Here is a 13121-nt window from a genome sequence, read left to right as displayed (position 1 = left end):
ATCTGGCTTTAATTTCCCAATCTGGGTGCGTACAATTTTGCCTCTCCATAGCTGTTTCGGTTCCAGCTGCAGTCCCTCCTCTAAGAGAAGGTAACTTGGTATTTTTTATTTTAGATTCAGAAAATTCAGCCCAGGTCTCCAAAGAGATGTTCAATAGAAAACATAAACACATACACGTATGTCCTCTTTCTGGTAAGGGGCTGTGTTGGGAGCTTGGAGTGTCTCTCCTCTTCCCAAGTTTCCCAGCGGCCTGGGTTAGGGAAGAAGGGCCAAGGCCCCAGCAGGTAGACTGCACCCTAAGGGCAGCAGCACTCAGTATTTCCGCTGCCGGGGGAAGAGACTACTTCCTGAGGACCGGAGCGGGGGGCTGGTGGGGCTGGCATCCTCTGAGTCTAGGCTGAAGAGGTCCCTGCCAGTACGAAGGATCTGCTCCTCCAGCTTCTTGTGTCGCTTCATGTCTGAGAGGACCTTGTCCAGGCGCGCTTCCCGTTTCTGGCTCCGGGCTGAGCTTCCTGGAGAAGGGGAATGAGAGAAATGTGGAAGCGAGTGAGGCAGCGTGCACCAGACCTGCCTGGATCTTACTAATCACTTGGGGAGCTCACTGAACAGAGATTTCCAGGCCTGTCCTGGAGGTTCTGAGGTTTAGGGAAGGGGCCTCAGATGGGGTGGGCAATGAAGATCTGAATTATGAGAAGGGGCTAGAAATATGAAGACTGGGGAGGAGCATCCCAGGTAGGGGACGAGCAAGTGCAAAAGCCCCAGGGCAAGAACAGGGAGGTCTGTTCAATGAGAAATGTAGAGCTGGGGGAGACAGGAAAGATAAGGCCAAAGATATGACCTACAGGCCACAATAAGGGGTTTGGATCTTTTAGTTTACATGGAATCCCTGGGGGGGGGTGGTTGGATTCTCAATTGACACACTCATACACCACCATCCCCCCACCCCCCAGAAATGGAATCCTTTGGAGAATTTAAAACAGAGAAGTGACACAATTTATGTTTTGAAACATAAACCCGTCTCTGGCTGCTGAGGCTGGCGACAGGAAGACCAGTTAGGAGCTACAACTATCTAGGCAAAAGAGATGGTGGCTTGGATAAGGGTGCAGGCAGAGCTAACAAGACTTGCTGCTGGCTTGAATGCTGGGGTAAAAGAAAGACAAATCAACACTGGCTCTGAGGGGGCACTGCCTTGGTGGCACAGTGGTTAAGAATCTGCCTGACAATGCAGGGGACATGGTTCGAGCCTTGGTCCGGGAAGATCCCACATGCCGCGGAGCAATTAAGCCCGTGTGCCACAGTGTGCCACAACTACTGAGCGTATGCTCTACAGCCCGCGTGCCACAACTACTGAAGCCCGTGTGCCTAGAGCCCGTGCTCCGCAACAAGAGAAGCCACCGCAATGAGAAGCCCGCACACCGCAACAGAGTAGCCCCCGCTCGCCGCAACTAGAGAGAGCCCATGTACAGCAACAAAGACACAAAGCAGCCAAAAATAAATAAATAAATAAATTTATTTTAAAAACAAGCAAACAAAAAAAGAGTGGCTCTGAGGGTAAATTCTAGGAAGGCACATGGGATGGGAAACTGGGTCAGATTAGATGTACACAGTAGTGTAGGGATGTGGATCTAGATAATAATGATAATGACTTGGCCTTCTGGGGGGACTGAGGTCAAAGGAATGGGAAGCATGATGGAATTATCTGCAGAAGATAGGGGACCACCAAAGCTGGAAGGATGGCACCACTGGGTGCATGCTCTCTCCTGAAACAAGTTCTGTAGATATCAAGGCACTAAGCAAAGGCATCTTTTAGGGAGTCACTTTCTGAGTAAGTGGGAGCAGAGGCCCTTCACCGCCCCCCCCATTTCTCCCCTCTTGTCTGTACCTGGGGTGCGTCTCCGGTCAATCAGGGAGTCCTTTGGTGTCACTGGCTCATCATCAAAGTCAAATTCTGTGGGCATGTGCGGTCTGGGACAGGGGGATAGAGAGTGAAAGGTGAGGGTGGTCCCCCGCAAACACCCACACTTCTCCACAGCCTGCTGGCTCTTCCTCTCCGGCTCTCTCCCCTCCCTCCACTTCCCATGCTCCTGGGTCCCACCTCCCCTCCCTACTTCCTCCCGGCATCAGGGGAGCAGCCTCAAGGACAAGGTGTAAGGGTATGCCCTCACTTTTCCTCTTCCTCCTCTTTGGCCTCTGGCTCCTCATCGGATCTCTCCTCTTCACTCTGGGCCTCAGGTGTGGGTGGCCGGCGGGGTAGGATCTCAGCCTGTAGCTCCAGGGTACCGTGGGCAGCCAGCAGTTCATAGAGCCTTTGGATTTCCGAGGGGGGTGGCATCCAGGACTGCCCATCCGTGGGCAGCTCCACCTCTTCATCGCTGCAGGGCACGCACCAGTCCTCGGATTCTCCCTTGGCATGCTCTTCCCCCTCAGTGCTGGGGGCTTCTCCCTGCACCTCCTCGGCCCCGGACCCCTCATGCTCAGCCTCCTCCCGGCCTCCTCCCCCCTCTTCCTCGGCTTGATCGGCCGAAGCAGAGGGGCCTCCGGTATCCTCCACGGCCAGAGCCTGGAGGCCGGAGGTCACTTCCCCTTCTTCAGACAGAGGCGCCGCCGTGGTGACTGCAATGTCTCCATGGCCCCGGACAAGGGACATATGTCACTAGGGAAGGGGCCCTGCGATGATAGGAGATGCAGGACTACTGAGCTGGGGATCCCCCAACCCCAAGGGTTGGGCTCCCCAGGGGTTTAGGGAATGTCTCTCTAACCAATCAGGCTCCAACAGCAGTCCCTGCGGATAGACCGCCTGTTCCCAAGAGGGGGCGCTCCGTCCCCTCCAAGGACCCCGCCCCCACGGATCGAGATCCGGTACTCCGGTGTTCCCAGGGACTCTGGTGTTCCCAGGCGGGAGGAGGCGGACCCGCTCTTCTCGCCTTGATACCGCCCCTCTCTACACCTGGATCCGGCACCCTCTCCCCAGAACTCGAAGTTTCGCCACCTCAGCTGCCATACGCACCTAGGAGCTAAGACCCGCCTCCCGGGCTGCGCAGGGTCACAGTACGCAGGCGCACAGAGATCGCGCGGGAGGCTCAGTTTTAGTCAAAGCTACTTGGAAGAGGAAAGCAAGGGAAGGCTTGCACATGCGCAGATAGGCGCTCCGGAATGCTAGGCTTCGGCCCATAGTAAAGATGGCCACCGGGGCGGCGCATGCGCAAATCACCCAATAGGTTCTGCCGAAAGGAGGCAGTACCTCGGGCCCCAGCGGCGCACGCACGTACGGACCAACGGAAGCTGGAGGCGAGTCTCATGCAGTCTCCGTTTATTGGTGTTTCAGACTCATGCAGCATCCGGCATACAAAAAGGGAGAATCTGTTTGGTGTATCCTTTTGTTTTGTTTTGCTTTTAGACTTTTAGGTTTTTTCCCTACACTTTTCTTTTTCTAGGGGGAAAAAAAACCCCGCCAACTCGGAACCGCGTTGTGGTTCGGTCCCCGCCCCTCAAACCTCTCTCGTCCTCTTAAAAAATAATCATAGACCTCTCCGCCCCTCCCTTGCTCCCTGCAGCTGGGAGCTTTGGTCCTATTTTTTGGGTTCTTTCGTTACAAAGCACGTGAATGACCCCAGCCCCAACGAGTTCTCTGACTGGGTTAAAAAGCCCAGGTCGGGTAGGTCAACTCAGGCTGACCGGGGAGGGTCAACAGCCGCGCCCCTCCCTTCTCCCAGGTGCGTGTTCGGAACAGTACTGGCCACCCCTGCACAAGTCTCCAAACGAGGCCTGGCTTGCCAGCGCTGCGACCCGGAGGCACCATGGGGGCGTCCGGACCTGGGTGGTCCCAGCTGAGAACAGTCGGAGCCCGGGCTAGGGAGCCCTCTCCTGACACTGCTCCCCTCCCCCAGCCTGATCTAAGTGCTGGAGTTTTTGCAGAATGAACGGTGGAGGAGAGGATGCTGAGGGGCGATGAGGAGGCAGGAAGAAGAAGGGGGTGGAGGATGTGGAGAGGTAAGGGAGATGAATAAGGAGAGAAAGAAGAAAGGAATGGGGGAGGATGCTGAGACAATGAAAGTTGGGAAAGGGAGACCAGGGTTGAGGTGCAGGAAATTCTCGGGAGGTTGTGGTGCAGGAAGGTGGGGAGAGATGCTGGGAGGCTGAGAGCAAAGAGAGTTTGGGAGATGTTCAGGGAGGTTTCCAGAAGTGCAGGGATAGGGAAGCCAAGAGGCTGGAGGGGATGCAGGCAGGAGTGCAGGGAAGTTGGAAACAGTGCAGGGAGAAGGGAGGCCTACGGTTGGCAGAGGAGCCTGGCAGGATGCAGGAGCAGGAAAGAAGCTGTAAACAAGGCCGCTCAGGCTCCCTTGGTCCCTATGGGTGCGGGCCTGGGCCATGGATTGGGCTCCCCCCAGGGGAGGATGGGCCCAAGGCAGCTCCCAACAGGAAAAAAAGTCTTGGAATGCAGGGCAGAGCCCCTCACTTATACACTGTGGGAGAGGAGAGGGAGGGACAGACAGAGACAGTTGGGGGGGAGGGGAGACAAGGAGAGACAAAGAAGTAGGGAGGACAGACAGGAGAGATCAGGGGCAGGGATTAGTAAAGCTGCCCTTGCCAGCCCTTCCATTCCTCCCGGCCTGTCCCAGACCCCCACTCACCGCCTAAGTTGATGACGCAGGAGGCGATGATGATGAGGACCCCCCCTACCAGCGCCACGATGCTTAAGAGCTTGGCCACGCGACCCAGACGCTGGGCCCCATCCACGTCCCCCTGCTGCAGGCTGTTCCGGGACTGGGGTTAGGGTGAGGGGTGGGGGCACCAGCCCAGCCGGGATCAGGTGTGAGAGTCGTCCAGAGGAGACAGGCCAGTTGGTAGCAGTGATTAAGGGAGGAAGGGGATTGGAGAGGCAGCAGGAGGAGGGCACAGGTCAGTAAGGCTGTGTGAAATGTCTCAACTTCCCTCCCACCTGAAGGGGTAGGGCTCAGAAGGTGAAATCCTAGGAAGAGGCAAGGAAAGGCCCTGTAATTGGGAAGTGAGGTCCATGCAGAGAGGGGAGGGAAGGCAAGGTTACTCCTGGGGCTCTGTCCCAGCACTGGCAGGAAGCTGGGAGCCACAGCAGGCCTGGGCCAGGGTCCCTTGGGGCTCACCATGACGGCATAAGCGAAGGCCACGATGTTGACAGGCCACATGGGGCAGAAGCAGGACAGGATGGCGAGGATGATGTAGTCCCGAGGTTTCTGGGTGCCTTCACCCCCCTCCACCCCAGACCCTGCCAGCTGGGAACTAGGGTGGCGGCTCAGGCTACCTCGGGGAGATCCTGAATGCCCACTGTGAGCCCTTCCTAGTCTATCCTCCTCAACCAGCTGCTGCAGCACACGGGGTGGAGCCCCATTGGCTGGGGGGGGTTTTGTTGAGGGTGGTGAGTGAGGCTGGGGGGCTGGACCCCCTTCCCCATCACCATCACCAGCCTTCAGGGGAACCACTGCCCCATTCTCCTGCTTTTCTCCCACGTTCTCAGTCAGGACCTCAGAGGTGGGGTCCTCCTGGGTAGGGGGCTCTGGCTGAAGGACTGGCTTGGAGGCGGGCTGGGAAGCTGGCTGGGGGTCTGGCTGAGGGTCTGGCTGGGGGTCCAGCTGGGGAGCAGGCTCTGAGGCTGGCTCAAGTGGGGCTGCGGATTCCAGGTTGGACCCCTGGTTTGCAGTGGCCTCTTTGCTCACTTCTGGTTTAGATGCTAGCTCTTGGCATGTTTCTTCGGTGCTGGAGTTGGCCTTTGATTCCTCTCCTGGGCTTGAGCTGAGGTCTCTGGCCTGAGCTGTTTCTGGGGCCACGGTTGGGATCTCTGTGGTTTCTGGAGCCAGCCCAGCCTTGGGCTCTTGGTCCACAGGGGCCCCAGTGATGTCTGGGCCTGGCTGCAGGGTCTCTGGCTCATCTGGGACCCCAGCTGGGATCTGGGGAGGACCAGTTCCGGCTTCAGAATGGCTAGGCCCTTCTCCCTGGGTCTGGGGACCCTCCTCTACCCCCTTCATCTCAGAGACCTCAGAGCTGCTGGCTGCCATCTTGAGATAGGAGAGGGGAGAGGGCCTCTGTGGGAAGGATAGAGCAGCAGAGACAGCAGCAAGTCCTGGAATAGGAGGAGACAGGCTTAGTGTGAGGAGGGAAGAGGTAGCTTTCAGCACTGCAGTCCAAGAGGGCAGTGCTCCTATCTCAGGGCCAGCCTTGGGCTGTCTCTGGGGAAAGGAAGAAAAGTTGGGGTTTCCTTTGCGTTGGGGCGGGACATCTCTGGGGAGGAGTGCTCTGCTCAGTCTTCTGATTAGAGAGCCCTGGGATGATGAACCCTTTTGTAAACAGGATCCTCCCCATGGTCTCTTCCTGGGTCCACCCAACAAGATCCAGACTCTCAGATCCTAGTAGATACCACAGCACCCCCAAATCAACAAGCTGTTCAGAGACTCATGCACTCCGATAGGCAGACTGGGCAGAGAACCCCGAAACTCGCATTCCACTCCCTCTGCATCCATCCTTCCTCCCTGGGCGCCCAGCGGTGCGGTTTGCTTGATGCGCCTTTGGGGCGTAGACGCCCGCGCCCCTCCCTGGGGGACCTGGGCATCTCCTCTGAGCCCCTTCCCAGCCCCTCTCCCAGGTATTTCCTCGCCCCCGGGGGACCGGCGCCGCTTCCTCCCATTGGCGTGGTGCGCCCAGAACCACCAGCCAGTCCGCCAGGCGCCCGAATTCCCGTACAGCCCTCCCGGCGTCCGCTGTCTGTCCGTACACTCCTACCCGCAGCCTCAGTCCATTCCCGTCTCACCTCGACGCCGGCCTCCAAACTGTTCCCGCTGCTGCCGCCGCCGCCGCCGCCGCCACCGCCACCGCCGCGGTTGCAGCAGCCGCAGCCCGGGAGGGAGCAAGTCAGCGAGCGAGGGAGGGAGGCGGCGGGTCTCCCTCCCCTCTGCTCATCCCCTCCTCTCAGGTCCCCTCCCCTACGCTCCGCTGCCGCGCACCGCCCCCGCCCCTTGCACGCCTCCCGCCCCTCGCGGCCAGCCGGAGGGAGCCACGCGTGCCAGGCCCCGCGTTACCTGGGCAACCGGCCGGGGGACCACTCGCGCCGCTCCCTGGCCCTTCCCCCGCGCGCCTCCCGGGGGTGCCTCCTTCCCAAGCCCCGGCCCCCTCCCGCCAACGGTCACCGGGGGTCCTGGCAGAGGCAGGGGGTTGGGGGAAACGGAGAAGGGTCTGCGAGAAGACAGGACCAGTGGGACAGGCAGGACCAGGTGGAGGCACCCCTACAAGCAGAAAGAAGGGGAGATGAGGCAAGACTTGGGGAGGCTGCAGAGGATGACCAGGGTGGGGTTTCAAGAGAAGGGAGCCTGCAGAACAGGAAGTCCCTCTACCCCCAAGGAAGCAGCAGCAGAAATGGGTACTGGAAGGCTCAAGAAAAGGTCCTTGGAAGGGTCAGAGCAAGGACTGGGAAGGGAATTGCAAGGGGCAGGGTAGAGGCTGCAAGGGCAGTCTGGAACAGCAGGAGGGGGCTAGGGCAGAGGAGCCCGAGTAAGAGCAGGTTGGACCACACCAAGAATGAAGAGGACAAGTGGGGAGAAGTGCAGTTTTTATTCTCAACCTCATTGTTCCCAGTCTTAGGGCTCAGAGTTGCCCAGTCTTTTCGCAGCTACATCATCCACCATCAACTCTCAGGGCCTTAAGGGTGTGCAGGCATTTGGCTGAGCAGCAGGCAATCGGTCTGGATGCGGGAAAGCAGCATTTATGTCCCACAACTGTTTGGGTTTCTGACCCAGGCCTCTTCAAACCTCCAGGGGCTATTCTGGGCCTGTGCAGACTGGGTATTCCCCAGAGACTTCGGTGTCCTGGAACGTGCTCTCCACAGTCACCGGAGCCTCAGCCCCACCCTGAATCTGGACTGCAGCCACTGATACTGCCTCTGGGGAGGAAGGAGCCAGAGCCCCAGAGCTGCACAGGGCACAGCAAGACTGGGACAGACAACAGGCCTAAGAATCCCCTTAGGGGTGGGGACAGGGAGCTTGGTGAGAGCAATTCATTCATTGAGTCAGAGACAGGTTTTTATTTAAAATTTATTGTAATGGGGTCCGCGCAAAAGGAGGGGGTGAAGGGTGGGGAACATGCAGGGGACACAGGAACACGATGACATGGCCAGGGCCACAGCTTCTGTCGCGGGGGGAGGGATGAAAAGAAAAGGCCAGGGATGGAGCTGGGGTGGAAGAGGGAAGGGGGAGACACTGTGGCTGCATTCCCCCCACCCCCAGGAAGCACCTCTAGTCCCTGGATCCCCCCCATTTACCCTGGCCCCCTAAGATTCCATCTCTTGTCCTGCCTCTGGCCCTAGTGGCTCCTTCTTTTGCTCCCCTTGACTTGTTTTCCCCTGACAGATTCTCAAGCAGGATGATGTTTAGGGCCTGACCCCAAACCACCCCACCTTATGAAGGTATAATCTCTGCCTTCCCTGTTTCTGCCCCTCCTCAAATCTCACCTTTCCCCCTTTCTGGGACAGAATCTTTGATTTCCCTCCTTCCTCTCCTCCCTCCCCGTGGGAAAAAAAAAAAAAAAAAGCACCAACTCCCCAGGGAGGGGCAGCAGACAGTAGGGGGACACTGGAAGGAGGAGAGCAAGAAGGACCATCGAGGGAAAGGCTCACAAATCCCTGGAAGGGCAGGGCAGGGGATTACAGAGAGGAGAGGAGGTGAGGGCAGTAGCTACTCCTGTCCTCTGCCACCCCTGCCCACTGTCCAGGGGGCCTCAACACAACCGAGGGGACAGGTGTGTGTGGGGTCAGGTCTGATAGGGAGAAGAGAGGAGCAGGAGAAACAAATCATTAAAACCTAGCGAATTCCCCTAAGAAAAACAATTCTTCCTCCTTTCCTTCTGGAGGCTCCTTGGTTGATGGGGGAAATAGTGAGGAATTGGTGGGAAGAGAGAGGGTAAGAGGAGATGGTACCAAGGGACTTTCCTCCACTCTCCCCTCTCCCCCCCACCAACTTGGAGCTCACCAGGGCTGGGAGGGAAGTGGCTGAGAGCTCACAGGCACCCCCTCGGCCCCCGAGAGGGAGCCCACAGCTGTGGGAGGGGCTGCCACTGCCGCTGCCGCCGCCGCCGCCGCCGCCGCCGCTGCCATTGGACAAACCTCACCTGTACCTGCAAGGTGAGAAACACCAGATCACAGTGCAATCTGAATGGCAAGAGCCTTGCCCCTTGCCCCAGACTCTTTCCCAGACAACCTCCCGTGGGACACAGCCGTTGCTCACTTCCTGTTTGGTCCCCAGACATTTTGGCCCGCATCCTTACCCAGTTCTCCTGAAAGGCCCTCCCTGTCCCCAGAAGTCTCCCTAACTTGGGTAATAGATGGGCATCCCTGGCCTTCCTAAGATCCCCTATTGGGCCCTTTGAGCCCCATCCCACACGCCCCATCCCACCCCCCCCAGCCATGCCCCACGCCTTGCCTGGTGGGTGCGGGGGTCCCCCTCAGCAGGTGGGCTGTGGCTGGGGGGCGTCTCCCGGGACAGGGGGGGCGGCCCCCCCCAGATGGGTCTGCATGTGGCCGGCCAGCTGGGCAGGGGTCTTGCAGTGCACGCTGCACAGCTTGCACAGGATGCGGTCAGCCCGCGGGGCCTGGAGCCCATGGTCCTTCACCGCGTGGATGCGCAGGTATGCTGCCGTGGTGAAGCCTATGGGGGGGGGGATTGGGGTGGGGGGGTGGGGGTCAGCCAGGTGGAGACCCCAGAGACGGGGTTGTTCTCCTAGGCTGGGGACACCCTCCTCAGATGGCCCTGTCCTCCTCCCACCACATCCTTGGAAGCCTGGGGCCAACTACTCTGCTGGGGCTGGTGGGGCATAGCTCCTCTGTGAGCTTGAGAACTGGTTGAGTGGTGTTGGCTTTTGGGCCTTGGTATCCACAGAACCCATCCTCTGTGGCTGGGGGATCTCTCCTGGGGTGACCGGACACTGATTCCTAGCCACTTGAAGAGTTGACCCTCAGCAGAGACGGCTGTGTCCCCTCCCTCCAGTGCCCCATGTAGTCTCAGACCGGTTACTCAGTGAAGAAGTGAATTTGTTTAAAAGCAGCTTTCTCTACTACTGAGGCAGGGCGAGTACTTGTTAAATCCCTGCCATTGTACTCCACTTGCCCCAGGAGCCGAAGACAAGAACTTGTGGCTGCACAGCTGAAACCTTGCCTTCTGACCCTTGGGAACTGGCTCTTTTGACCACTCCTTCCCCAAAGCAGTTGTGTCCCCCTCCCATCTCCCCACACACACCCAGAGGTGGATTCTTTCTGGTAGGTCATCTCCTCAAGCCATGACCTCTTCGAACTTAGTGATGATGTTTAGTCATCCCAATGTTGCTTCATTTGCTTTCTAAAGGGCTCTAGATGCCACGAGCTCTTGGCTACAGCACCTTTAACCCACATCTGTGGAAGGGCCTCTGGTTTTGTCCCCACCCCCCGGCACCTCTCAGCATGTACCTTTGTTGCAGAGCTCACAGACATGGTGAGGGCCCTGGCTGTGCACCTTCATGTGGTCCGAAATATAAGCCGAGCTCAACATCTTGCCACACACATGACATGGCACCTTCTCCTCGTGTCGTACTGTGTGGGCCCGCAGCCGATCCTTCGTAGCAAAAGCTGCCTCACATTTCTGGGGAGGGGGGAGGGGCGTGGGGGGTGTCAGGAGAGTTAAAGCTTTGGGGAGTAGGGAGAGGGGGGCAAGAGGTTAAAGGAATCAGAGCCTTGGGGATCTTTGATCTGTAGGAAATGGGAGTGAGATGATGAGGCCTTGAAGAAGGGATGAAAAAATGGAGTGAAAAAGCAAAAAGAAGAGAGAGAAAAAGGGGGTCTGAGAGGCTGAACTCAGACAACTACAATGAGGATCAAAATCATGAAAACCAGGACAGGAGGAGGCGGGCTTCCTACCTCACATTTGAAGGGCCGTTCTGTTGAGTGCACTTGTCTGACGTGACTGTTGAGGTGATCCGGCCTGGGGATACGTTGGGGTTGGGGTTAGGGCCCCGGAGTGTGGAAGTGTCCCCGAGTCTGCCTAACAAAGTACAGCAGGCCTTTCCCTGGGTCCCTACATTTTCTCCCAAGCCCGGGGTTTCAGAGTCCTGGTAAGGCAGGAAATCCCTCCTCTGGCGCAGGGCTGCCTCGGCCTCCTCCCACTCGAGGCTGTTCTACAACCCAAGGACCCACCTCCTTTGCTAAGTACCACCCCCTGCTCCCTGGTAACCAGGAGAGGCTGTCCGCCCTCCTCCCTGGGAGTGGCTCCCTGTCCCCATTCTCAGAAGCCTCCCTCCCTCCCTCCCCACCAGCCAAGGCCAGGCCACCTCCATCGCCGACCGTCCCTCCCTCCCCCCCCGCCTAGTGGGCGGCCGAAGCCCCGTGCACACCGGGAGAAGCTCTTGCCACAGTGGGAGCAGTTGTAGGGCTTGTGCACAGCGCCGTCATGTGAGCGCACGTGGTAGCTCATGCGGTCCTTGCGCTTGAAGCGCTGCTGGCACACCGGGCACTGGTAGGGCTTCTCGTCCGAGTGCGACAGCTTGTGTCGGTTCAGGTGGTAGACGTCGCGGAAAGCCTTGCCGCACATCTCGCAGGCGTGGTTCTTCCGGATGCGCTTGCCCGAGGCAGTCGTGGTCACCACGCCACCGGCGGCCACTGCGGCCGCTCCGCCGCCGGCACCCGCTTCTCCCCCTCCCCCGCCGGCTCCGCTCAGCTGGGGCACGCTCAGGAGGCTCAGGGGCACCATGGTGGGCATCTTCATAGCACCCGAAGGGACCCGGCCGGCTTTGGCTCCCGTGTGGATGGCCTCGTGCCTCCGGAGATTGTAGCCGTTCTTGAACTCCTTGGCGCACAGGGCACAGATGTAGGGCCCCTTGCTCTTTGTCTTCTTCTCCAAGGCAGATGCGACCGGGGCCACGGCGACCGTCGAGGTTGGGGCAACGACGGCGGTGGCCGCGGCTGCGGCGATGGTGGCGGCAGAGACAGGGGGCGCGGCCTCAGCGGCGGGCGCCGACACCGGAGGGGGCGGCGGAGGGGGCGCCGGGGGCTGCTTCAGAGCCGCTGTGTCCACAGTGGAGGCGGCGGCCGGGGCCGGGGGCGCAGCAGCAACGGCGGCGGCGGCGGCAGCGGCGGCGGCCGCGGCTGCGGCGGCGGCGGACTCCTGGGCGGCGGCAAGAACCGGGAGCAAGTCCACCTGGAGGGGCTCGGCCGCCGGGGCCTGGGGCGTGGGTGGGGGCGCCGGCGCGGCCTGCGAAAACAAGGCGCCGTGTGGGCCGCGGCCGCGGGTCGGCGCCCTCCCAGCCCGGCCCGCCACGGCCGGCCCCTACTCACCTGGAATGGACTCTGGGCGCAGCCCTGGGAGGCAAAGAAGCGGGACTGGAGCTCAGCCCCGACCTGCAGGGGGTTCTGGGCGTGACCCTGAGGTGGCGGGAAGGAGTTCATGAGGCCGCCCACCCCCCGGGAGTCCAGGCCCAGCACGGGGAAGGGGGGGGCCAGCAGCGTGCAAGGGAACACGGGGAACATGGCCTCGGCCACGGCGGGGCCCCCGGGGCTCAGCGGGGGCCGGGGGCGCGGGCCGCGCGGGGCCCGGGCTCGGGGCACCGCCCCCGGCCGGCCGGGCTGGGCCGCGCCGAACGCATGGCCCGCGGGCCGCCCCGCCGCCCGCGCACCCCGGCCGGCGGGAGGGAGGGAAGGAGGGCGCCTGGCGGGCCGCGGAGCGCGGCGGAGACGGCGGCGGCGACGCCCCCTGGGTGGGGGCGGGAGGCCCCGCGGGGCCGGGGGCCGGGGGCGGGGGCCCGGGCGGCGGCGGCGGCGGCGGCGGTTGGAGCCTGGCGGGGCGGGGTGGGGGGAGCGAGGGAGCAGCCTCGGCCCCCGCCGCGCGCGCGCCCAGCCGGCGCCTCGGGGAGGGCGGGGGAGGGCGCGAGGGAGGGAGGGGGACAGCTGCGCGCGCACCGGGCGCGCGGAGGGGGGGTGGGACGGGAGGGAGGGCGGGCGGGAGGGGGTGTGGGAAGGGGGGGTGGGGCGGGGGAGGGGGTTGTTACCTGGAAGATGAAGCTGCTCCAGTTGCCTGGATCCATGGCGGAGGGAGGGAGGGAGGTGGCTCGCGCTCACCCTGGGGCGGGAGGAGGAGGAGGAG

General features: G+C 60.8%; 3 protein-coding genes across 7 annotated transcripts; all 3 read right to left on the bottom strand.

Moving 5' to 3' along the window:
- Positions 1 to 305: 305 nt before the first annotated feature.
- PAGR1 (PAXIP1 associated glutamate rich protein 1) lies at positions 306 to 3073 on the bottom strand. 2 transcript variants are annotated; one of them, XM_082643930.1, is made up of 4 exons: positions 3008 to 3073; positions 2166 to 2667; positions 1883 to 1965; positions 306 to 512 (listed from the first exon to the last, which is right to left on the bottom strand). In XM_082643930.1, the coding sequence occupies exons 2-4, from the start codon at positions 2645 to 2647 to the stop codon at positions 313 to 315; spliced, it is 765 nt and encodes a 254-aa protein (XP_082500056.1). In that variant the 5' UTR covers positions 2648 to 2667; positions 3008 to 3073; the 3' UTR covers positions 306 to 312. The 2 variants fall into 2 exon arrangements, with proteins under 2 accessions (XP_082500056.1, XP_082500055.1); XM_082643929.1 differs by having other exon boundaries at positions 2166 to 3020.
- Positions 3074 to 3195: 122 nt separating this feature from the next.
- Positions 3196 to 6856, bottom strand: PRRT2 (proline rich transmembrane protein 2). The gene is given in 5 exon segments (XM_082643931.1): positions 3196 to 4512; positions 4514 to 4608; positions 4611 to 4764; positions 5121 to 6094; positions 6779 to 6856. Coding segments are annotated over 4 exon segments (1218 nt in total). The 5' UTR covers positions 6030 to 6094; positions 6779 to 6856; the 3' UTR covers positions 3196 to 4452.
- Positions 6857 to 8036: 1180 nt separating this feature from the next.
- On the bottom strand, positions 8037 to 13112 carry MAZ (MYC associated zinc finger protein). 4 transcript variants are annotated; one of them, XM_082643923.1, is made up of 7 exons: positions 13027 to 13112; positions 12317 to 12403; positions 11377 to 12233; positions 10904 to 10967; positions 10457 to 10628; positions 9438 to 9662; positions 8993 to 9132 (listed from the first exon to the last, which is right to left on the bottom strand). In XM_082643923.1, the coding sequence occupies exons 1-6, from the start codon at positions 13060 to 13062 to the stop codon at positions 9460 to 9462; spliced, it is 1419 nt and encodes a 472-aa protein (XP_082500049.1). In that variant the 5' UTR covers positions 13063 to 13112; the 3' UTR covers positions 8993 to 9132; positions 9438 to 9459. The 4 variants fall into 4 exon arrangements, with proteins under 4 accessions (XP_082500050.1, XP_082500048.1, XP_082500049.1 ...); XM_082643924.1 differs by lacking the exon at positions 9438 to 9662 and having other exon boundaries at positions 8037 to 9132; positions 13027 to 13110; XM_082643925.1 differs by lacking the exon at positions 13027 to 13112 and having other exon boundaries at positions 12317 to 12600.
- Positions 13113 to 13121: the final 9 nt, after the last annotated feature.

Source organism: Mesoplodon mirus (genome assembly GCF_964341445.2).
Source record: "Mesoplodon mirus genome assembly, chromosome: 15".
NCBI lineage: Eukaryota > Metazoa > Chordata > Mammalia > Artiodactyla > Ziphiidae > Mesoplodon > Mesoplodon mirus.
The sequence above is the reverse complement of the archived record's forward strand: the minus strand, read 5'-3'. Positions and strand labels throughout refer to the sequence as shown.

Coding starts and splice junctions, on each gene's coding strand:
- PAGR1 (XM_082643930.1), bottom strand. CDS start 2,647: ATGTCCCTTGTCCGGGGCCATGGAGACATTGCAGTCACCACGGCGGCG. Junction 1,966..2,165: donor AAAGAGGAGGAAGAGGAAAA/GTGAGGGCATAC, acceptor CCCCTGTCCCAG/ACCGCACATGCCCACAGAAT. Junction 513..1,882: donor TGACCGGAGACGCACCCCAG/GTACAGACAAGA, acceptor CCCCTTCTCCAG/GAAGCTCAGCCCGGAGCCAG.
- MAZ (XM_082643925.1), bottom strand. CDS start 12,508: ATGTTCCCCGTGTTCCCTTGCACGCTGCTGGCCCCCCCCTTCCCCGTG. Junction 12,234..12,316: donor GCGCCCAGAGTCCATTCCAG/GTGAGTAGGGGC, acceptor TTGTTTTCGCAG/GCCGCGCCGGCGCCCCCACC. Junction 10,968..11,376: donor TGTGGCAAGAGCTTCTCCCG/GTGTGCACGGGG, acceptor ACGTATCCCCAG/GCCGGATCACCTCAACAGTC.